Source organism: Abramis brama (assembly GCF_963993115.1).
Source record: "Abramis brama genome assembly, chromosome: 24".
Classification (NCBI taxonomy): Eukaryota; Metazoa; Chordata; class Actinopteri; order Cypriniformes; family Leuciscidae; genus Abramis; species Abramis brama.
Genome location: NC_139986.1, coordinates 2,853,320 through 2,879,709, shown reverse-complemented (window position 1 = coordinate 2,879,709; position 26,390 = coordinate 2,853,320). Strand labels below are relative to the sequence as shown.

The 26,390-nt window shown below is 38.3% G+C and overlaps 1 protein-coding gene across 8 annotated transcripts in view; it reads left to right on the top strand.

Moving 5' to 3' along the window:
- The window catches only part of pard3aa (par-3 family cell polarity regulator alpha, a), a 460,369-nt gene that overhangs the window by 151,723 nt on the left and 282,256 nt on the right, over positions 1 to 26,390 (top strand). For all 8 annotated transcript variants that reach the window (XM_084102432.1, XM_084102429.1, XM_084102431.1 and 5 more), the window contains exon 3: positions 13,662 to 13,845. In XM_084102432.1, coding sequence (XP_083958558.1) covers positions 13,662 to 13,845 — 184 coding nt within the window. The remainder of the gene's footprint in view (positions 1 to 13,661; positions 13,846 to 26,390) is intronic.

The following is a 26,390-nucleotide window of genomic DNA, read 5'->3' as shown; positions in this document are numbered from 1 at the left end:
GTTTTAAACATTGCACGTGTTGAACTGAATATGAAACTCCTAGTTTTATAGATATATTTGTTTTAATGAATCAATATCGATTCTATAAAGGGCTTATCACAGTATGCAGTGCAGACTGAACTGTGTCGTTTCTATCAGTTTCACTCATTTGTAGAGTCAGACACTGTGAATACCATCATCGTCACGATTAGCTGTTTCTGTTTTCATGGACTCTTATTTTGATATTCTTGTTATGTCTTTGTTCAGTTCCTGTCATTTTAGTCTCTGTTCCCTGTGTTTGCATTGCTGTCTTGTTAGTTTATTATAGTTATGTCAGATGATCACCTGCACCGGTCTATCATTGTCATCTAGTGTATTTAAACCCTCAGCCGTCCTCTGTTCATTGTCTTGTATTAACGTTTCATGCTGGTGTTTCTTTATTGTTCCATGTGCTTATTAAATTTGATTTCATCGTTAATCTGCATCCTGAATCTGGATTATCAAGTCAAGGCAGTCCGTGACAGTCAAACTGCTCAATGTAATGTTGGATCCTTTTGTTGTCCCGTTCATATTGCCAGCTCTCATCCTTTACAAAAAATCCTTTATTTTCTTAACGTCCAGTTTAATCCGTAATTGGTGAAATAAATGCTGGGTAAATGGAAAGAAACAGAAATGGCAGAGTGATTTTTTTTTTTTTTTTTTAAGATCATTTTGCATAACAGAAATAAAGCCTGGTTAAAACCTGTTGCAATTTGCTGTGAACAACTAACACACTGGTTTTGGCTGAACAGTGCACACCATATGTCCTTTGATGACCCTTCATTAGGACTGAACTGCAATTCCCATTGAACATTTTCGATTAGAAGCCCATTAAATTAACCACCCTTGAAATCCTGGCAAGTCCAAAGCACTTGGCGATGTTGTCACAAGACCGAGTTTAGGAGGCTGGCGTAAATGGATATGTGATATGGACGAGTGTTTTGCGAGCAGATGTGTTTTGTTGTTTGTAACCGAATGTTGTTTGCGAGCTGGCTTCACACACTCAGTATGCTTGCACTTACTTTTTTTTTTTTGTCAATATTTGAGGCTTTGAAAGCACATTCGTTCAAATATGAAGCTTGTTTCTGATGTGGAATAGACGCAGATTGCATTACTGATGTGTGCTTAATCATTTATTTAAAAAAATCGTCTTTTCTTTTTACCACCATGGGAACAAAAATAATATATTTTTACTTTCATCCATAAACTTTTAGTAAAACATTGCCTTACTTTAATTGAGTTTCCAGAGGCCTAAAGCTTGAATGCTGGGTTATATTGAAGCTGTTTGATGTGTTGTGGTGCTGCTTTTCTGCCGTGTTTGTTGTTTGTTTACTTTATTTCACTTGCTTCAGATTTTTCTAGTGCGTAATGCCTTTTTTTATAGCTGGTGATGAGTTTTTTCCCCTTTCCTTATTGCCTAGAGGAGTTTGGTTGAGGTTTCACACAAATGATTCACTCACATTAATCCCACAGCCTTGAGCTCCATGTGGATTCACTTACAAAGTAAAAAAAAACCTGACAACTGATGAAACTTTGACCACTCGTTTATCCGGCCAATTGGAGGTTTCGCCGTGAGCCAGTCTATTGAGCCACGACGACTAATCAAGTTGAGGTGAGTTACTTTGAGCTTTCTCTGGTTTTGTGCGATACCGCCGCCAGAGGGTTGGTCGGTCCACTTTCATGGTTCAGTCATTAAATACTTGTCATGCTCCCATTGAAATGTAGTTTGGAGGTGAGAATTTGATGAGGAATAAAACTTTATTAATCCTCGGCAGGTTTGCTCGGAGGAAATTGGCGTTCAGAGCTGCCAGGCGACTCATTTCAAGGCCTGTGCTGTAATTGTAGGCATAGCTGCAGGAATGCCTCGCTCCGATCTGGTATTATCTTGTTCACTGTCGCAGCCATTAAGGTCAAAATGACTTGTTTGATAGCAACTGAACGACATTCATCCGGCTCCAAAAAGGCTTTTGAAGCACATGATGGTGTTCTGCTTATGCAAATGTCTAGATGTCTCCATCACACGTCAATATCTCCGATGAATGTCGACTTCATATAGTTGCCGATCCTAGACAGATCACGTGATATCTTGGCTGTCAAACTTAATGGAAGAGTTTCACACATCAGGGTCGTGCTGTAATCGCCCAGCAATTCCCACTGTGAAAGCTTCCAGATCAAAGAGGACAGACATGAAAGGCACTGGGAAGATTCACCTCACTTCTTTCCTTGGGTTTTCCTTTTCCTGTTCACTCTGATAATGAGTGCTTGACCCTGCAGCATGCATGAGCGGAAGTGTTGGGTGTGACTAACGCCCCAAATATACTTAGGTTTTTACGTGCTTGCTAGGGAATGCGTACAGTGTGCCTCAGGTAAATTTCATCATCAGCATAGTAAGTGCATAGATTTTTCAGCTCGCATATACAGTATACCCATATACGCAAACCACTGGAGAAGCAACAACAATAACGGCCATGTTGAAGAGTGCTTGTGTGAGGGGTGAAGAGATTCACAACTCTAGTTTAAATGTGTACAAATACACTATTATTAGTCATAACTTTTGGAGATAAATAGCACAGACATTGAAGGTTAAACTTTCTAGTGCACATGCGTTGGGCACCTGTGTTCAAGCACGCTATCAAATGTTGTATACTTTGAAATATTACGTTCTCTTGTACAATATGATAAGTGTTCACGGCAAAACTCAAGTATACTTTAGTCTAAACCTGACATGCTCACCTGCATAGATGAATCCAGCAAACATGCCAAAGGCTCGTTGCTTTAGGGATGCTTTCGCAAAATTCACGACACTAGGTTTGACTTTAGTGTCAAAGTCAATTCATTCAGTTTAACCCCTTTATAGGTAAATCTTTTTTATTTTTATTTCTTTTTATGTTTGAGCTTATATATATCTCCACATTAATAACAGTATGAGTAATTCTGAGTCTTGAACTTGTACTCAGCTTTCTAAATATATGTCTATTCAGAATGACTTACGAGCAGCAACTTTTATTTTTATTTTGGGAATGTCATTTATGCCCCACTTGCCAAAATGAGGAGTGTGCAGTAAGGGGTTAAATGTATTCATTTATTAAAGTATGAAAACATCCAAACTGTCAATTTAATCTGAACTAAATATAGTAACACGTAACAATATGCTTAATATGCTGAATGCACCAGAAACTTTTTTAGGATTTGTTTATGACGGATGTCACCCTACAGGGATTGGCTGTTGCCCCACATTTTTGCCTCGCATTTTTTGCCTCGCATTTCAGCATTTCTCATCTTTTTTGAGGTTTCTTGTCACTAACGTCTCTCACCAAAACACGAAACTGATCCGTCATCCCATATTTGTCACCGGTGTATTTGTAACCATCATTAGCATTTCAAAACAGGGCAGACAAACAGTCTCTGTTTCTGGCAGGACACGTCCATCCTTATCTTCTTATGTCCATATACAGAAACAACAATGAAGGAAGGAAATTGAAGCAAGTAGTATATTGCAAATTTGTGATAGAGCAGAAATAAACTGGGCCTGTAGCGCAAACACAGTCCTTGAACAATTTGTGCACTTGAGATAACAGGCGTGTGGATGTTCTCAAAACCCCACAATCTCTGTGCCTCAGACTGGAGCGCTTCTTCTATGAAGGTCACACTAAACTGTATTTCCAGTCCTTTTTTTAAGTTATGTTTAGTCTATGCTTTTCTCTAAAACGACAAAGAAGACTGTCATAGATGTGAGACATATGCTGGACTTTGTTCTGTATTTGATAGGAATAAAAATGAGTGTTCCAACAATTGCACATAAAATGCAACCCTTTGCTACAATTGTATGAACAGTTTGTCTGATATAGTGTTAGTTATTAGTATACACCAAGAAAATAATGATTAATTAATGATTAAATGATTAAAGAATGCATTTGTGGGTGGTACAGAACTAGAATTTGATTCTGAATCTACATCTTTAGAATACTTTGATTCTTCTGATTGATAATTATTGATTCTGAGTTGTACTAAAAAATTTCAGAGATTCTCAATTTACTTATTTTGAACGTCATGATTTCATTCAACCATGATTTCTTCTGATTCTCAGTCTATGGATTTTGAATTGTATGATTCTAGTTCCAAAAATCTTCTGATTATGAATATACTGATATTATTATTTTTAACCTACTTTAACCTCTCAGTCTATAGATTTTGAATTGTGTCTGATTCCAATTCTTCTGAATTTGCATCTACTGAAAATTATTCTAATTGTGAAACTACTGATTCTGATTCTGATTCACTGATTCTTATTCCATTGATTGGACTGACCTTTACCAGGGTAGATCTGGATCTTCCTATGGTCACCTGAAGCTACTGTGCGGAAATGGAAATTGTGGTCATTTCTTAAACCCTCTGAAAGCAGTGTTTTTGTCATTATCTCCCTCTCCAGTGAGGACTGATCTGACCCGTGAGGACTCTTGAAACAGCCAAGCGCTGGAGCTGCCAGATAAAACTGCAGTTCAGTGTCTATTCATGGAGCTTCAGTGCATTTAGGCCTAAAGACGGGGCTCTTAAGTCCCCATAAATACTGTGCGATTTATAAACAAATACCCCGTTTGATTACGAGTGCAGGCTGAAGTGAGTGTGAGCTTGTTTGCGTGGCAGCTCTCCAGTTGAGGAGTGTGTGCGCTAAAGCAATCGAGTCACACAATTAGCAAACAGACATGCATCTAAACACAAAGAACTGTCAGTCAAAAACAACTGGATGAAAGCCAATGATGCTAAAGAGATTTGTGTCAAGAACTTACTAATTATTATTAGGCTCATAGACACATATTTTCTCAGCTATTTTAGTCACTTGAATTTGCTAATCTTTTTCAAACTAGCAACATGCTTTACAAATAAAGGCAGTGGCTCTTTACGCTAAGTGAAAAATAGCAGTATTTTCTTTGCACTAAGTGTAAATAGTTGTAAGGTGCGATTTGCACCTTATTGTAGTATATTACAAAACATATTGAGTGTATATGATTTGATGATGTTTATTAAAATCATAAATGGATGCTGCCTTATTGGGACATTACTTGTCCCAACCCTTAAAGCCCTCCTCTATTATTTTGCAAATATTTTCTTAATTTTTATTAAGCTGATAAAGGTGAAAAGGCATATGAATGAGTTTGGAAAAGGCGGATTCGAACTCGGGTCGGTCGTGTCAAAACCTAAAGCCACCGGCCTTACTCTCCAATGATCCGGTTATCACATGGGTTTCTTTTGAAATTGTGTCTGGCCCAATCACACAATGGTTTGCAGAGTTTATATAGGTGGGGTGTTTGCACTCGGTGTAAACAGACACTCTGAAATATGTCTAGCTCTCTTTATTTCCTAAAGTCTGTTTGGTCTCCAAAAACTGCAATCTTTCCAACTGCAAGAGAGCTAGCCGAGCGAGTCTCAGTAACGCGGTCTCTGTAGCGAGACGAGTAATGGTCATGGTGATAAGCAGTCTGTCAGCGCACTGCCTGGACCGTCTTAAGGGCATTTATTTGACATGCTTTAATTGGGCCAAAGAAACAAATGAGAAGTCAGTTTGAATTAGGCTAATCATAAACCGTATTAAAATCAGAGCATGAACGAGAAGGACAGTAGAAAAATTGTAACTAAACCCCTCCGGTCACAGTTCTGCCTGGTAGCGAGGAGTAAATAGCCGAATGTGAACCAGAGAACGCCATCGTTTACAAATCAACAGACTCGAGCTGCTTCACACAATAGTGTCTCTGTGTCGGCCTGACTCACGCCTGCATGTGACTGGCTGGTTTCATTTATTCCGGTGGATGTGTGAACAGTTAATGTCGGCAGAAATCCAATCCAATCCAACTTTATTTGTAAAGCACATTTAAAATAACCAAAGTTGACCATAGTGCTGGACATTGACATGATTATGAGTAACAAAAAACAAACATTTAAAACAAGGGACAAACCAGAAAATGAAAATGCAGAATACAACTCTCAAGCAGGTTTAAAGGCCAATGAATAAAAATCAGGACAAAAGCTGATGAATTAACCTCTCAATGCAATTTTCTCCTTTTTGCAGCATTGCAGGGGTGTGTGTTTCCGAAACGTTTTCCACAGTGCTCGTGCTCAAAAGCATTCTTTTCAAATGTGTTATAGTACGTCATAATTTCTCACTTTCTCTCAGAATAGGAGTCGACCCAGAGGAATATTTTATTGCTCTTTCATAGCTCTGGAGACTTTCTGTTGTTTCATTTTGCATGAGAGAAATAAAAATAGACCGAAATGAGACCTTTGACATACAGCACAGCAGGAGTAGAGCTATGACATGAATGTGGATAGAGTTGCTGCTGTTTGTTTTGATTTTTATATAACCAATTTTTGAAGCGCAGACTTTCACATCTTGTAAATCTGAACAAAACTTAAGATAAAATTGTGTGTGTGTGTGTGTGTGTGTGTGTGTGGGGTGGGGGGGGGGGGAGTTAGTACTGTTTTATTCTGCTTTCTGACAAATGGTCAGAAATCTTGAAATTAATCACAGTTATTTCATTATATGCTTTGTCCGGTTTATACATCTATGGCCCTCTTTACACCGGTATTAAGATGTTTTGGTCGATCGGATCACAAGTAGACGAGGGAGACACATTCCCGTTTACACCTGGAGTTTTAATCCGTCTCTTTTGTCCACTTTCAAACACTTCTGTTCTGATTTTTTCGAGGGTAGTGTCTATGGGTGGGGAAATGTATGGGTTTTTTCAGATCTTTCGATATCATGGACAAGATAAGCTAGCTCAGAGACTTCCGGTATAGCCATGAAGGCGTGAGGTCGAAGGAAGAAGGGCTCCCGACCTACATTTTCAAACTAAACTTGTTACACGCCATTTAGCGTCAGTCATTTTTGATATACGCGTTAGAACATTGCTTGGTGAATTATGAGTCACACTAAGCAGAAGCAACCGCCCCCCTCAGCCCCACCGACCACGAGAGCTAATGCTAGCATTGCCGGTAAGTTAGCAACCATGGCCGCTACCTCTAATCTCGAAAAACAGGCCATGACGGAAACTTCTGAATCTGTCTCCATGGACCAGTTGATCTCTGAATTAACTAAACAGCGCATCAGTATCAGGGAAGACATTTCTGACTTGATTCGGGAATCTATTGGTCCTTTACAAAGCTCTGTAAATGCACTGAGAGAGACTGTGGATGGCTTTCAAAGCCGTTTGGTCGCGACAGAATCCCTGGTTGGGGAGAATTTTGAAAAACTGACAGTGGCCGAAAACACAATAAAAACTTTGCAAGCGCAGAACACATCTCTCATTGACCGCATTGAAGATTTGGAGAATAGATCGCGAAGGGCTAACCTGAGGATTGTGAACATTCCAGAAGGGAGCGAAAACGGTCAAGATCCTGTTACGTTCATTTCTGAGATGCTGCTAGAGGTGACGGGCACGGAGGTCTTCGACAAGCCACCAGCACTTGAGAGGGCGCATCGATCACCCGGTCAAAAGCCAGCTGATGGCCGTAAACCACGTCCATTTGTGGTGTGCTTTCACAGGTTCCAAGAAAAGGAGCAATTACTGCGATGGTCAAGGCGGCATGAGGCGAAATACAAGGGGAATCCAGTCAGAATCTACCCAGATCTCAGCGCTATGCTGTCAAGGAAACGCGCGTCTTTCAACGGCATTAAGCAATCACTCTATCAGAAGAGCATTCGATTTCAATTGCTCTACCCGGCTCGTCTGAGAGTGACTTTTAATGAAGAAACTTTCATATTCAACACACCGGAGGAGGCGAAACAGTTCTACGATCAACGCATCAATGTTTAGGATTTCCTGGATTTTTTATTTAATTATTTTCTTACGCTCAAGGTCTCCCTTTTGAGCGAAGGATGACGGATAATTATTTGATTTTTCTTGAGACGGTTGAAAAAGGTATAAATACTTTAATTTTTTTTTTGTGACTTTGAAAATAGTTTGTTGTTCTAAACCTAACTCAAACAAGCTGATGGTTTTGTGACATAGACATACTCCACCGAGTTAAGTTAAAAGCGTTTTAACCACTGATAATGCTTCATACGGGTAACGGTCGGGTTGCTCCCTAGAGGTTGGAATGGTTTTAAGTCAGTTGAGGGACTACTGGGGGTTTGATAATAGGGGCCTGCAATTTGTCTTTGTTCTTGAGACAAATATAGGAAAAGTTCAGTTTCGTCTGGGTTGGGATGGTAACCGCCAAGGTTTTTTTTTTTTTTTTTTTTTTTTTTCTCTTTACTTGCCTGGCATGCAATGGAGACGTGGTCTTATTCATTATTCTTTTATAACCTAATGATTGATTAATGTGTGATTCAAATAGTACAGGAGGGTCTACCATTCGGTTCACTAGCTGGAATGTTAAAGGTATGAATGGGCCAAATAAAAGAGCTCGTATCTTTGCTCATCTTAAAAAATTAAAAACTGAAATAGCATTCCTGCAAGAAACACATTTACAGATATCAGATCATATGAGACTCAAAAAACCATGGATTGGGCAAGTCTTTCATTCCCACTTCAACAGTAAAGCAAGAGGAACAGCGATTTTAATACATAAGAAAGTACAGTTTTACCCTTCCAAATGTGTTTCAGATCCTCAGGGTCGATTTGTTATTGTGACAGGTGATTTGTTTCACACCCCTGTTGCCCTGGTATGTGTCTATGCCCCCAATTGGGACGATGTTAATTTCATTCATAAAATTATCTCACTTTTACCCAACTTAAACTCACATCGATTAATTTTTGGCGGGGATCTGAATTGTGTTATTAACCCAATTCTAGATCGTTCGAATCCGAAAACCATGCTCCAGTCTAAAATGTCCCAAGCTCTCTCTACTTTCATGGCACAAACGGGCTGTCTGGATCCGTGGAGATTTTTATTCCCGCAAAAGAAAGAATTCTCTTATTTTTCCCCTGTCCATTCTTCATACTCAAGAATAGATTATTTTTTTATAGATAAAACAATACTTCCTTTAGTGGAAAATACTCAATATTCAGCAATTATAATATCAGATCACGCACCATTACTTCTTGACCTTCGTTTTATTCAGCATTTTACACAGCGCCCTACTTGGCGACTAAACTCTACTCTGTTGGCAGATAAAAATTTCCACAAACATATATCAGTGGCGATAGATAACTTCTTGCTCACAAATGATTCAGAAATGGTATCACCACTGACTTTATGGGAGACATTTAAAGTTGTCATCAGAGGTGAAATTATATCTTATTCTGTATCCAGTAATAAAAAGAGAAATGCAAAACTACAACAACTAATTGATTCGATAGAAAAATTAGATCAACAACTCTCTCTATCCCCTTCTGATGAACTGCTTAAAAAGAGAGTGGAAATTAAAGCACAATATGATCAGATATCAATTGAAAAGACTCAACAAAATCTGCTTTGGTCTAAAGGGAATTTTTATGAACATGGGGAAAAAGCGGGCCGTTTATTATCACATCAGATAAAGTGTCAATCAGCTTCCAGGTTAATTCCACAGATTCGCAACGCATCACAACAACTGACAGTGGATCCTAAAGAAATTAATGAAACTTTTAAAACATTTTATTCAAATTTATATACTTCAGAATTTCGTGGGGATTTATCAGGCATGTCAACCTTTTTGAATGACCTGAATATCCAGACTATTAATCCAGATCATAAAGATAGATTAGAACAACCAATTGAGCTGCAAGAGATTTTAGATTCTATTAAAGCAATGCAAAATGGCAAAACCCCCGGCCCCGACGGTTATCCTGTCGAATTTTATAAAGCTTTTGCTCCCAAATTAGCTCCGCTTCTTCTGAGAATGTTTGAGAATTCTCTAAACAATACAGAATTGCCACCGTCTCTCACAGAGGCATTTCTTACACTCATTTTGAAGCCTGGAAAAGATCCACTAGAGTGCAATTCCTACAGGCCAATCTCTTTGCTGAATGTTGATGTTAAAATTCTTGCCAAATTGTTGGCCTCTAGAGTAGATACTGTTATACCAGAAATGATATCCCCAGATCAGACAGGCTTTATTAAGGGTCGCCACTCATTTACCAACTTAAGGAGGCTTCTTGGTATTTTGTATTCTCCTGCATCCAGGGAGGTCCCAGAGGTGGTGGTATCCCTGGATGCGGAGAAGGCATTTGATAGGGTGGAGTGGAGCTATCTATTCGCAGTATTGGAGAAATTTGGTTTTGGTCCAAAATTCATATCCTGGGTCCAATTGTTGTATTCTAATCCTAAAGTATCTGTTATAACAAACAAAATACGTTCACAATTTTTTCCAATACTAAGGGGTACGAGACAGGGTTGCCCTTTAAGCCCTCTTCTTTTTGCATTAGCAATAGAGCCACTTTCCATTATGCTTAAATCCTTGCAGTCTATACAGGGCATTGATCGAATGGGGATGGAGCACAGGGTTTCTTTATATGCGGATGACCTTCTGTTATACATTTCAAATCCAGTTGAAAACGTCCCAAAAATAGTGCGGAAACTATCCATTTTTGGCAGTTTTTCAGGATACAAACTTAACCTTTCTAAAAGTGAATGTTTCCTGATTAACCCTCTTGCTTTACAAATTAATGCGTCATCCCTCCCATTTCGCATCTCTCAATCTGGTTTTAAATATTTAGGAGTCCATATTACTCGTACTTTCTCAGGTTTATATGCAAAAAATTTTTTACCACTCCTTAGTAATATTAAGTCTGATCTTCAGAGATGGGATGCATTGCACTTGTCTCTAGCAGGCAGAGTAAATTGTATAAAAATGAATATCTTACCTAGATTTTTGTACTTATTTCAGTCACTTCCAGTTTTTCTGCCAAAAACATTCTTCCGTTCTGTAAATAAACCCATACTATCATTCTTGTGGGGGGGAAGGAACCCTAGAATTCGTAAGGAGCTCCTTGAAAGGCAAAGGCCCCAAGGAGGCTTAGCTCTACCTAATTTTATGGGCTATTACTGGGCTGCAAATCTTCAAAAAATTATTTGTTGGTATACGTCCCCTGAGGTTGATTGGTGTAAGGCGGAGGCAAATACTTGTATTTCTACATCGCTTTCTGCTCTAATAACAACGAAGCTACCATTCTCTCCCTCTAAATACTCATCGAGCCCAGTTGTACGTTCTACACTTAAAATATGGTCACAGTTTAGACAAAGGCATAAACTCAGTAACTCTTCTATGCTAAGCCCTCTCTGTAATAATCATTTGTTTCCTGCTGGTAAAATAGATTTAACGTATGCACAATGGCAGAGGGTAGGCTTGGCCAGGTGTAGTGATTTTTATATAAACAGCACATTTGCCAGTTTTAATGACCTCTCAGAGAAATTCCAGCTGTCACAGTCCAACCTATTCCGTTACTTTCAAGTCCGACACTTTGTTCAAGCTCAGAGCTCAACTTTTCCTGACTTGCCACCTACTTCACTATTGGATAAAATTTTACAATCTCCTACTTTTCTTAAAAGTCAAATTGCAGCAATATATAAGATGGTTATGTCCTCAAATGATGTTTTAATTGACAGAACAAGAGGTGAGTGGGTAAAGGACATAGGGAGTGAAATACCTGACGAAATTTGGGATGAGGCTCTTAGTAGAGTAAATGGATCAACCTCGTGTGCACGCCTTAGCCTTATACAACTTAAAGTCCTTCATCGTGCCTACTACACAAAATATAGACTTTCAAAAATTTACCCAAATGTTAATGATTTGTGTGATCGATGTAAAGGTGACAAAGTAGACTTTTTTCATATGTTTTGGGCTTGTGAAAAGCTGAGTGACTATTGGACATTCATATTTAAAACTTTAAATGAGGCCTTTAATTTGGATGTAAAACCCAGTTTTGAAATTGCTATTTTTGGAGTACCAGAACATGGAGTATCACTGACAAATAAATTAAAAAATGTTATTGCTTTTGCCACCTTACTGGCGAGGAGAAGAATACTATTGGAGTGGAAGTCTACAAGCCCGCCTAAAGCCTCAATGTGGTTATGTGATCTAGTGTCATACTTAAAATTAGAAAAAATTAAATATTTAATGAAAGGATCTGTCCAAACTTTTTATAAGACTTGGCAACCCATGATTACACATTTTGAGAAGATGAAGACTCTCACACTTATTGATCAATGTTAAATATTAATAACCAATTGGAGTTTTGCTTTATAATTGTGTACGGACCACGAATATGTTAGGAAATTGTATTATTGGCTATGTATTTGTATTTTTTTTTATTTTATTTTTTTTATTATTATTATTATTATTATTATTTTATTTTTTTTTATTACAATTTTTTATTTTTATTATTTTTTTTTTTTTTTTTTTTTTTTTATTATTATTGATGTTATGAGTATTATTATTGTCTTAACCTTTATGTAATGTATGGTTAATTATTTTGGCGGAAAGGGTTATAAAGGGGGGAAAAGCTATAACTTAAATTGTATGAAACTTTCTGTTAATTCTTTAAAAAGTTTATAAATAAATGATGAAAAAAAAAAAAGATAAGCTAGCTCAATTTACATATGAATGTGTCCGGAGACATACGGAGAGCATTAGCTTTAGTTTCTGCTCTGACAGTCTCAAAATCAGCCGAACACTGTGATTGTGTGTTAGAAATCGGGAATGGAGAGAGAACATTGTGCTTGGTACGTTCCCATAATGTTTACGCGTTAGGTCAGTAGACGGAGAGTAAGACGGTGTTTTGTGGCTGTTTGAACACATTCGAACAAATGAGCGTTTACACTATGAGAGCATTCCGGTCGAATGGAAATGGTCGAAAGTGGACAAGCTCAAAACGTTTTAGACCCCATTTACACTTGTATTTAGTGTCGTCCACTTGTGATCTGATCGACCAAAACGCATCTTAATACCGGGTGTAAACAGGGCCTAAAAGTACTAATGGTGCATGGATGGATGGATGGATAGATAGCCTTTATTCAAGCAAGCTTTTTTTATTTGCCTAAAGTTATGCCAGATAGATTGACGACTAAAAATGTACTGTTTAATGTATTTTATTAACTTTATGAATTTTATTAATTTTCATAATTTCATAATGTATTTTACGAATCAGAGTATGTTTGTACATGTGTGCTGAGCAGAGATCTGGGATGAGCTATATTTTGCATACAAGTATGTGTGCAATGTAAGGCGTTCACTGAGCAGAGATGTTCCACTAATGATGATACTTCAGTTGGCATGTTCTTTACAAGGAAAGGAATGTTTCAACTGATGCAAATGTACAACTAGAGGGATAGTGGATTGTACCATGTGTAGGCATGAGGTATACATTTCATTTTTAAACATAAGCAACATGTTTTTCTACCTTACAAGGAAGTTGTAAGTCCCTCAGTGGTGTATATAAGCTCAGTCCTTACTGTACTGACTCAGAGACACATAAAGGCATGATGGGGTGAGGGATAGAGAAATGGGGAACAGAGAAATCTGGAATGAAGACCACCTCGCCTGTAGCCATACTCGTCTATGCCTGTTTCTCTCTGTCTGACACATGTATACAAATAATAAATAGAAATCTCTTGGCAAAATATCTGGTGTAGCTTCCATGATTAAACCATAATGGGGAAAGCATGATTTTCAAATCTACATAGATCAACCAGCATGATTAACACAATATTGTCTCTCTGTCCCTCAGCTGGTGGTGGTGTATGAGGAGCAGGATCCTCATCATGGAGGCGACGGCACCAGCGCCAGCTCCACGGGAACCCAGAGTCCCGAACTCTTCAACACGACTGAGCTCAACTCCAGCAACCTGTCCGCCTTCCAGCCCTACCAGACCAGCAGCGAGATCGAGGTCACGCCATCAGCCCTCAGGACCAGTGAGTTACCGGCCAATGCAGAGTTGTGTTGAACTCGCGTCCTAACAAGATGCAATGTGACAAGTTCAGTGTCTGTCCTCTAGTGATGCGTGGATCGTGGTTAAATCCGTGGACTCTGTACAAATAACATTCCAATTAATTGCGGGTGGATGAGGTAAATCATTAATGATGGAAATATTAATGCGTCTGAAGCTTAATCTTTCATCAGGCACTAATTAGCGGACTCTCATTAAGCTCTGCACTTGTGGGGTCCACCTGTTTAAACAGAGATGGAGACCAAAGAGATCCGAGAGATATTTTAAAAAGGAGAATTAAAAACAAAACAAAAGGAAGGAAAGAAAGAAAGAAATGTAACCGAATTTTAGTGAAGTTCTTAACCAGGATGAATCAAGGGCTGGGCATGTAATGTATGTATGCTGTATATGACAATAAACTAAGAAAGCCTATATCCAGCCTTAGCTTGGGCTGAACATATTTTATTTCGTCTAAAGAGGAATAGTCTAAAAAGCTTGTGTTTAGACTATTAAGGAAATGCAATTTTGTCAAAGAAGAACTTTTACTTTAAATAAATGTTCATTTAAAAGCAGAATACTTCAGAGTAATGATGAATATGTTCATCACACTTAACTCTTGGAATTAGAATGATTGTAATGTGACGATCAGAGAGAATCATAGGTGTGGTGGATGATTTATTTTTGACAGCAGATTAAGGTGATCTGATCCGCATCTCTACTGTCCACACTGAACGAGAATTTGAAGAAAGAATGATGAAGGATTTTGGTTTAGTTCGATTTCATTGTGGGTGGAGATACTCAGTGACGTACGAAGCCGATTATGAATATTCTGATTAGAATTTTTACTGTACTGATTCTGATTTGATGTTTCTCATCATCAGTCGGCTGATTCTGATATGAAATTACTTAATTTCATTGTTCTGAATCTGAATCTTGTGATTTTGATTATGATTATAAAAGTAGTGATTCTGTTTGGATTCTTCTGATCGTCAGTCTGCTGGTTTTGATGCTAATTTTGAGGCTACTTATTTTCATTGTTCTGAGTCTTCTGATTTTGATTCTAATTTTGAAAGTATGATTATGATTTGATTCTTCTGATCGTTAGTCTGATGACTCGAATCTGATTTAGAAAGTACTGATTCTGATTTGATTCTTCTGATAGTCAGTATGATGATTTTGATTCTGATAACATGTAATTCTGATTCTTGACCTGCTCATTGGACCAAAACTCAAATTAACCTGAAAGAGATTCTTAATTACTTAATGACATTGTGCTATTTTCACAATATGTTTTGCTTGCTGTGAATCACAGCACATTGGCGTTTCATTTACCAGCAGCAATGTGAGGTGCAAAAGTTGTGAAAAACTTTATCTTGAATCTTGCCTTTTCATACATTAGTTTGTTTCTTCTGAAACTATAGTGGGATCTCTGAGGAGAGGAGGTGTGTGAGTTGGTAGTGCGCTCTGTTAAAGTTGTGTTTGACACTGGACGTACAGGGACTGACCTTGACAGGGGTCGAGTGGACAGGTGAACCCGTCGAGGGAACAGCAAGACACACTCAGTCAGGTGTGGAGAGAAGAGAGAAGAGCTATGATTAACTGTGACAGCTCAGACACACACACACACACTCACACTCAAGAGTTCACATCATAAGGCCTCAATTCAACATAGTCAGTTCCAATTTTGTGATTGAATAAAGAATAAAGCTTTAGAGAAAGTGCATTTATTTCACATTTTATGATGTGCTATAGTGCATATATAGTGCATTTATGTGCATAGAAGCATGATGCTAATAGAACAGAGGAGCGATTGTGAAATGAACCACACGTTGCTCTTTAAGAAAACAGCCTCCATTTCTGTCCGGATCTCTTTCCACACTGATAGTCCTACAGGTGAGTGTGTTCCCATGCTACCAGGCTCTTCTTTAGTCTGCGTGAACCGTTGATTGTGTGTATTATTGTGCTTTGTGAGCCGCCGCAGTGGGAGGTCTGGAGTGTGATTTCCCCAGTATCATGTGAATGCTGCCAGCGCAAATTCAATTCTTCTAGAAATATTTGTATTTGTACAACTTTACAGCAAAATACACATTGCAGATACTCTCCCAAAGATCCTGTTCAATCAACTAGACTAATTAGTTAGCAACATCCACAAACCAGTTGAATTATACATTATATTCAACTGGTTTGTGTGTGTATATATATATATATATATATATACAGTGAGGAAAATAAGTTAGAGCATTGAAGATGGGTCGAGGCTGGGTCTTCCAACATGACAATGACCCGAAGCACACAGCCAGGATAACCAAGGAGTGGCTCTGTAAGAAGCATATCAAGGTTCTGGCGTGGCCTAGCCAGTCTCCAGACCTAAACCCAATAGAGAATCTTTGGAGGGAGCTCAAACTCCGTGTTTCTCAGCGACAGCCCAGAAACCTGACTGATCTAGAGAAGATCTGTGTGGAGGAGTGGGCCAAAATCCCTCCTGCAGTGTGTGCAAACCTGGTGAAAAACTACAGGAAACGTCTGACCTCTGTAATTGCAAACAAAGGCTACTGTACCAAATATTAACATTGATTTTCTCAGGTGTTCAAATACTTATTTGCAGCTGTATCATACAAATAAATAGTTAAAAAATCATATTTTTTCAAATCATTTTTTTTTAGATTATGTCTCTCACAGTGGACATGCACCTACGATGACAATTTCAGACCCCTCCATGATTTCTAAGTGGGAGAACTTGCAAAATATCAGGGTGTTCAAATACTTATTTTCCTCACTGTATATATGAAGAGTTCAGATGCAAAAGTGCCGTCTGAAATTTTCTTCTAGAATGATCAATTTTATCAAGCTTGTATATTTAAGTTCAGTAATTTCACTTAAATGGCAATGAAAATTACCTATTAATAGCCATTTAAGTGGAATTACTGAACTTAAATATACGAGCTTGATAAAAATGATAATTCTAGAAGAAATTTTCAGATGGCACTTAGAGGCTTTTGCATCTGAACTCTTCATATATATATTAACAGTGTATTACATTTCATTATTCAACATTTTTGCATCACAACATTAAAAATGTTATATATAAAAGACGTCTTGTACAAATAAGTTCACTTTGTCGATACTGACAAAAACACACTTGCTTTGTTCCAAAACATATTGAGCTGCCTACCAAAACTGCATTTTAATGCACTCCCAACACCAAGTCTGTTCCATACTCATATTTCTATAACCAAATTCTGTTTGTATCCTTCAATCCCAGAAAGCTCTGCCAGCGTTTTAGTTTTAAGTTCCCAGCATTTTTGATCATATTCACAAAACTTTCATGGCCTCCAAAATATTTTGTTTTATGAATATGTAAGCAGTCGATATATCAAAAGAAAGAACAGAGGCTCTGCTATTTTTATTCTAGCTTCATTCTTTTGTATCAACAATTAAATGTCAGAACGATGATCAAAACATAGATCAAGTAGATGAAGTCCATCAACCCCCCCAAAGCTTCACAGTCATTAGCTCTGAGGTTCAACAATTCATTCGGTATCATTAGGCAGTTTTGATTTGCTGTTGAATGTTTGATGATCATGTTAGCTTAATTGTGCATAAACATCTTCTATCAGCTCCTTCTGGTTTATGCAGATCATTTACTCCAATTGTTTTTGGATCCGGAGTTTCAGTAGTCTTTTAGAAGATGCGTAACAGCGCTCTCTATCGTATAACAGTGAAAACAAGGATTACCGGAAAGAAATTGTCAATGGCAGGAAAGCGCTGTGGCAGAAACAAATGAAAATCTTGTCAATGGTGGGGAAAGAATAAAAAAAAAAAAAAAAAAAAAATATATATATATATATATATATTTTTTTTTATTTATTTTTTTTTTTTTTTTTGTGTATAGCATGATTCATTTGTTACATTTATTTATTACATGGCTTGGTTGAATTCTAATGTAGAATGCGGTGTGTTATTTCTTGATAACAGACCGCTGCTAAGTATAACACACCGTTGCCATGGAAAACCGAGCGTTGCTATGGACGCAGGATTCTAACCGTAGAGAAGGAACAGACTATTTTCTTTAGCGGAAGCAATACAATCGTTTTTAAATCAATAAACTCATTTTTAAAACAATATTTTGTGTCAAATTATTGATTTATTTGGTAGGTAGCCATGTAATAAGTGGGATAATGTAGAGTGAGGCGGTTGTTATAGCGAATACAACCCCTTCAGGATTCAAGCTCTGCTTCGCGTCGGGATCCTGATCAGCCTGTCGGGGATGTATTCGCTATAACAACCACCTCGCTCTACATTATCCCTTACATAGCGCTTTTCTGGGTACTCAAAACGCTTTACATGGAAGCGGGAATCTCCTCAACCACCACCAGTGTGCAGCATCACCTGGATGATGCGACGGCAGCCATATTGCTCCAGAACGCCCAACACACACCAGCTTACTGGTGGAGAGTAGACCGTGATGAAGCCAATCAGTATATGGGGATGATGAGGAGGCCATGATGGACAGAGGCCAAGGGGCAAATTTGGCCAGGATGCCGGGGTTACGCCCCTACTTTTTTTCTTGGGATTTTTAATGACCACAGAGAGTCAAGACCTCGGTTTAACATCTCATCCGAAGGACGGTGCTCTTTGACTGTATAGTGTCCCCATCACTACACTGGGGCGTTAGGTCCCGCACAGACCACAGGGTGAGCGCCCCCTGCTGGCCTCACTAACATCTCTTCCAGCAGCAACCTGGTTTTCTCAGGAGGTCTCCCATCAAAGTACTAACCAGACTCAGCCCTGCTTAGATTCACTGGGAGACCAGTCTTGTGCTACAGGGTGATATGGCTGCTGGCTACATGCCACACAGCAGGACGATATCACCTTCCCATATGACTTATTCTGTTTCCAAATCTCCTCATTTCCACGATTCTGAATCACAGAGTTTGCCCTCAATGACCAGCTTGATTACAGATAACCAGCGCTCCTCATCAGTCTTTCTCACTGTCTTATAGTGATGATAGATAAATAGTGAGAGCTGTTCTTGATGACTTCCAAAAAAAAAAAAAAAATCCTGCCATTCCCCAGGAGAACTGAGATGGGCGTTTTATTCCAGCAATAACACAGAAATCCCAGCTGCAGTAGCGGCGCGATGGCCCTCGAGTTCGGCTGCCAAAACATGTAATCACAGAGTTTTCGTCTTGCCGAATTTGCATTGATTGTTCCTCATCGAAGTAAGAGAAGGGGAAATGAGAACTCTTCCCTCACGTTTGATTATTTAAAAAAATAAAAATCTTTCAGCAGAGGTCAGGGCAACTAATAATTGGATTGGTGATGAGATGTAAATTATGGTAATGAATGTAATTTGCTTGTAATTATACAGAATCAGGCGTTCGTGTGACTTGTCTGACACCAAAGCGTAATCTTGCAAAAAGTCGAGAGAAATAAAGAAAACTTTGGAGCTTTCTGACGCTGTTGGCTGGTGTTGAATCTTAATGAAGGTGCGCTGGCATTGGTCTGCCTGGTTTATTTCCAGCAGTGCAGTGGGAGAGCGAGTGTTTGTAGTGTGTAGTGTGTGTCGAGGCCTGTGCACGGAGCAGGGGAGGTCCCTGGTGGGCTCAGAGAGGCAAGCACTCATTAGTACGGGAGTGTGTTGCGTTCAGGTGCTCTACCCTGGGGCTCGCTGCCTCTCTCCGTCGCACTTCTGGATGTTTTCAGCTTAGCTCCAATAACTCTCCATATCCCTCTCGCTCTCCCTCATTACCAAGCCTCCTCCTCTCCTTACGCTCGGCATAACATCATATCCCATCATGCACTTGGGCGAACCACCTTTTCAGTTGTTTATGTAACCTGTGAAACATGAGATGGTTCACACAAAAATGAAGATTCTTTCATTTATTCACCCTCATGCACTTTTAAAAGCTTATGATGTTATTTATTATGGGAACTCTAAATAATTGATGGGCAGAATGGAATGTTCACATTAATTGCTGAAATCCAAACAATATCTGTCTATATTTTAGTAATATTTTGAAATATTATTACAGCTATTTTCTATGTAAATATAGTATTAGCTGTAATGTATTCCTGTGATCAAAGCTGAATTTTCAGCATCATTACTCCAGTCTTCAGTGTCACATGATCCTTCAGAAATCACTCTAATATGATGATTTGATGCTCAAGAAACATTTATGATTATTATCAATGATGGAATCAGTTGTGCTGCTTCATATTTTTGTGGAAAAGTGATGCATGTTTACTGGTTTACTGAAGTTCCTCACACAATAATATAATGTGACTTTAGACGGCATTGAAATATAGTGCACAAGCAAATATGTACTACTTTTTTTGGACATTTTATGGTGTTGATTGTTATATGGAAACAACTATGCTATATGCTATGGAAAGAACAGCACAAACATTCTGCAAAATATCTCCTTTTCTGTCCTTTAGAAAAAAAGAAAGCCATGTTCGTTTTGGAACAACATTCATTTTTGGCTTTCGAAACAGTCCTGCTGCTCCATCCAGAAATCATGATAACATACAGCCACTTCCAAGACGGATGTAAATGACTCGCCTGATCTGCGATATCCCATTGCTTTGGTATCAGAACCTCAGAGATGTTTTTTGTTTTGTTTTAATGTTTGTCCAGCAAAACTCTACCCCGAGACAGTAGCCTCGGGGGTGTTTCCAATCTGACGGCCGTCTGACTCGGGGATATAAACGTGGTGATGTTTGACAAAGGCTTCCCTGATGACACACCAGATCCTCAGCCATTAGGAGATTGCCTGCGGGGAAAAGTGCAGACACCTGCGGGCAGGCCAGCGTTTATATAATCAATTTGTTGTGTGGCTGGCCGCTCCCCCGCTTCCTCTTAAGCTGTGGTCTGGTAGAAGTCATTAGGAGGACATGTAGGGACATGAACACCACGCAATGACAATATTATTTGTGAAAGACTGGCTTTTAACATTCTAGCTAGATTTTGACATTATTTGAAGACATTTGGTCTCATTTACTAACCCTGTGTATTGTATGTATTCGCATATATACAGATGGCTGATCAGAGGTGTGTAATCTCGGTCTGTGTAAAAGGTGTTTGTTGTGTTTGCCCTTGTTTTGGGGATGGTACATTCATGCGCGTACTCACGTGTTGTGAATTAATTGGACATTTTTCATGAGAAGTTCTCCTGTGTGCAGAAATACAAATAAATCATGCAATTATTAGTAGGGCTGGGTATCGATACAGGTGTCCTGATTCGATTTAATTCTGATTCACAAGATCTCAGTTCGATTCTCGATTCGATTTGATTAAATTCATTCAATTATTAAATTTCCAGTGGCCCCACCACAAAAAAGTAATAAATGAATAAAATAGTTTTGTTATTTTTGGCCCATGTGTCCTTGTATTGTAATAAATAAGGTTTTGACATCTAAAATTTTAGATACGAGTGAAATTTAACAATTCTCAATTCCAATTTCGATACCACAGCTAAAACTACTAATATACATTTCAAAGATTATTAAAGACAAGTAAACAGTAATAATAATAATAAAAAAACAATAAAAAAAAAAAAACAATAGAACAAAGATACAAATGAAATAATCATTGCTTTCAAGGTTTTTCAGGTATCTAACAATAGCTTTCAAGTACAGAAATGTATCAAATGTAAACTAACACTGCAAATAATCTTTACTGGTCAAATTAAATAAAGGTTAATCCTTATTAAAGTTACAAAAACATAATTCAGTGAAGAGCAGGGAGTGATATTTTTTATTTGATCTTTTGTAGTTTGATTAACATTAAGAACACAGACAGCAGCAGGAATATTAGGTTTCTGTCACTTTAAGACTAATGCACGGACCCAATATAATGATACACGCGTTTCTTCTCTACTGATTACTTAAGCCATATGTTTACTTGGATAATGAAAAGGTGGGCATTTTGAGATACGTTTGTGTGAATTTGTCTATTTTAGTGCAAGGAGACATGCAACAGAATTCATGTGATTATTTGCACGCTGTCTGAGTCGACAGACACTTCTCTTTCACTTGAATGCTTAAATTTGCAAGGCGTGAAAACGATAAACTTTCGTGACCATGCAGCTCTGGTCCGATCGGGACACTGAGAGCTCCTTCAACTGTCCGGAACGTCTTTCATGCTGAAAGGTGAACCTGCATCCGTCATGTTCAGCCCTGAATGAGTGACAGGATCGCCGCTATAACATCGAACAAGGCAAATAAGAGGATGACATCTAGTGGAGAAGACTAGTCAATCAGATATGTTCAATGTTTGTGGAAATAAATACAAAAAAAAAAAAAATCAATTCGTGGCTTTTGAGAATTGATATTGAATCGACCACAAAAAAAAAGATTAATCAGATTTTTTTTTTTTTTTTTTTTCGTGAATGAGGCTCATTGTTAGTGATTCTTGTAATGCAAAGTTCATGCCATGATCCTAGAGTATTTTTAGTTATTAATAGTACATTACGAAGGCTGTATTTTCCAGAGATCGCATTTGTCAGCTGTACGTCATCGAGGCTGCTTCATTTCAGAAATGTCACCATTTCATTCCAATGTAGGAAACTGCAATAATTTAAGCCTCACGAGGAATAATAGTCAATTTTACAATAGTAACTTTTCTGAAATGAGGCGACACATGTGACCTCCGGAGGAGAAATGAGACACAATGTTGCTTGTGGTTGCTAATGTGGTCTGAGTGGTTGCTAGGGCTTGCTATGTGGATACTAAGATGTTTTGGCTGGTTCCTCATAAGCCAAGTCCAAAAAATATACTTAGATAACAAAATATGTAATTTCTTCCCCCGGTCTGGGCAGCTGTAGTCCACAATGAGATATGTGGGTCAACTTGCCCCGTCAAAAACACAATCTTAATAGTAATTTTGTGTGCACATTTCACAACACATTAACGACACTTTGCGTGTTCATGACGCTAAATGAAAAAGAAAGTCACAATACAAATATTATAACAAGTTAAACAGTATTTCAAACAGCTCAAATAAATGAATTGAGACAAACTAACCCACAACAAAATATTAGTTTAAATCACTAACATGAGTAACAGCAATAAAGTATCGATTGCACATGAAACTTGAACATTTGCAAAATAGAACAGCAACTGTATTACAGTTGCACACATGCATTTTAAATTGCACATGCTAATTCTTACGTCGCTAAATTTCATCACTTCATCCACAGAACCTCTTCTTCTCGTTCTGGACCAAAGGCTTTGACATCATCTTACTTTCTCTAACACCAAGAGCAGAATCAGTGTGCTGATGTGCATGGCTGAACGTGTGTGATTGCCCATCTGTTTTGTGTTTTGTTTTTGTGATTGTGTCATTTGCACTGCGAGTTTCTCTCTGTAGGTCCAACCATCACGTCTCCTCATGCTAATCAGGCTAGCCCTCAAGCATGCCGAACAGACCTCCAACCAGACACTGAAATGCCCTGAAAGCACCCGCTCAAATCAAGCTGCATGCCACTGGCGCTTCACAAAGTGACTTCTTGCTCTTTGTCATTGAAGTGCCTTTTCGGGGGCGTGTTGGAGCAGTGGTTTATTAGCTGTGTCATCTCTTCATCACGCCACCCAGCTCCATTAGCGACACAACACAAATGAGCGCGCGGGGAGGGGCGGAGCATCGACACCGGAGTGGGCGGGAAGCTTGCCTAATTCACACTATTAGTCAAAGAACTATAAAAGTGCCACAGTTTAATCTAAAGCTTATTATGGCTGATAATTGTAACCATTTATACTGTAAAACAGGGAAATATTTAATGAGGTGTGACAACTGCAGAGAGACTAAAAAAACTTCCTTTGCGGACAAGACTACAGAGATGGCATTTAGCAGTGTAAAACAGGGAACGTCACGTTTCTAAATACTATAATGGTATCATGATGGTATCAGATTGTAATCTGTACTGTAGCGTTTCGATAGTTATCGTAGTATTGAATTATTAGCGTATTCATATACCATGGGATTTCCAAGAATACTGGTATATCCCAGGCACAGCGCCAGGATTCCAGTTTTGGATGGGCCAGACCAATTGTGGGTGAGCCTTAAATTAAAAACGTTTTCAAATCACTGTTTAACCTAATAAAAATGCCTGACTAATATACTGTTATATTATCTGTGCTTACATTATAGAGATTTTAATAGCTTGATGCTCTTTAAATATTTTGTTGCATTGTAAAAAGTTTAAGACCTAAGGCCTATAGACTTTAAAAGTGGTCAGGAATCTAATATTTCCCCAAAACATAGACTAGTTCTGCTCGTATAACATGAAGCCGAATATTTCACATTTCCGTTTAATTGGTTTAAGTTTTCAACAATGCAGATCAACAACACTGCCCAACAGTTTCAATCAAATCCAGTGGCAATAGACCTGTTTGATGATTTCATACAACATTCATTTCTTTGATTTCATTAACAACAGACTGAGCTTGGCTTATTATACAGAGAAGATGCATTAACATGTAGCCTATAGGCTACTACGAGAGAACTAATACAATAGGTTACCGCCAATTCACGGTCATCCACGAAGATTAACAGCTACATCCGATCCCGAACCTCACTGTCTGCTGAACTTGCGCAGAAACATCAAAATAGACATAACCAGCTTTTTAAAATTGTTTTGAAAGCCTGACTAGTGCTTGGTGACGTCACCTCGCCCCATACGATCCACAACGAGCCGTAATTAGAGCTTGATTAAATAAATTCTTCGTTTATAATAGGGAGAACGTCTTAAGCTATGAAACTTTGAAAACTAAACATTTAGACTATTTTAGCACAAATTAAAAGCTTATTTGCCGATTTTTTATAATTCTTGACAAAATTAAAATATATTAAAAGTTTATTTTATTTTTGAAGAAAAGTTTTGGGTGGGCCTGTTGAAAAGTGGGTGGTCCTAGGCCCGTCAGGCCCACCCATAACGCAATGCCTGGTATATCCATGATGTTTACCATATATTACCATAATCTAATGCTCTTTAAAGTTAATCTATAAAAATACTAATAATTTAATTACACTGTTAAAGGCAATATTCAACACGTTAAAACGAATATCCATTTTCCATACATCCACACATTATAATACTGTGATCCATAAATTCACTTTTTAGCATTTGAAATGATTGATTTTTAGTTTTTAGTGTTTTATACAAGTTTAAGTTTGGCCAGTTCTTGGTTATTTGTTGTAAAAAAGTTGCATTACATTTTTGTTTGTATACTGTACATTCTGATCAGATTAGCCATAACCAGATCATTTAAATATTTTACAAATTAATAATTAATAATTAATAACAAATGATTTTACTATAAGTATATCCAACCTAACTGGGATTCATAAGACTACACTCACGTAAACTGTGCAAATCTCAACTGATTGATTAAATATTATATATTATCACCATACAATACATAAATGTAACACACACACACACACACACACACACACACACACACACACACACACACACACACACACACACACACACACACACACACACACACACACACACGTGTATATAGCAAATCTCAACTGCTTGATTGCTTGTATTCAACAAGTGTCATGAGGCATGAAGATATTATAAACATCAACATCATGATTTTCTCTAGAACTGATTGAAACAATGCAAATACAAATAAATTGACTGGCGACTCACAATATTTCACAGGTTAACAACTCACATTTTTTTCTTCAGCTCTTAGATTAAAACCGTCTTGTTTTGTCTGCTATAATCTGTTTAAAAGCATTGTTGTGTGTGTGTGTGTGTGTGTGTGTGTGTGTGTTCTTATCCAAAGTTTTTCTGCACTAAACACTTTCCACCTCCATTCAGCTTCTCCTTTCTCTTGTCCTCCTCAGCACTAACATGCTAAGTCAACATGTGTGAAAGAAACGGGCAGATCCAGCTCAAAGTGCATCAGTGTGTGTGTGTATGTGTGTGTGTGTAGCAGTGTGTGTAGCACCTGCTCAGCTCTTCAGCAGAGGCACGTGGAAGATCATTAGCAATGTCACACAGTCATCTGCATTCATCGGGCACGATGCATCTCAAGTCCTTAATTCAAAGACCGACTACAAAGCCAAGTTCACTTCAGTGGGATCAACTTTGTGAATACAAACTAAGGCGGGATCGTTTTACTTCTGCCAATTCCCATGGCGCTGTCAGAATAAAACACCCTCGTGATTTGTGCTTGTGTGTTGAGAAAAACAGGCGCAAACGTCAAAACTCTGGAGTTCATTAGAGTTTACTGTGAACATGTCTACTCTGCTCTTTGAAAGTTTTCTACACATGTTGTCATGCGAGGATCAGAACCGAGGATCAGCTTAACCAGACCTCTTATTAATCTGCTAATGATCTGTGATTAGATTGAAGCACACTCACACACTCCGTTTCCTTTTCAGACTCGCGTGGATATGCGTTGCAGAAAATTGTCTCTGCCAGTTTCCAAACTTTGTTTCTGTCTTTCCGTGCTTTTGAACAAAAGTCCTGCCATTAACATGACGTATTAGCCTTCTAACACACT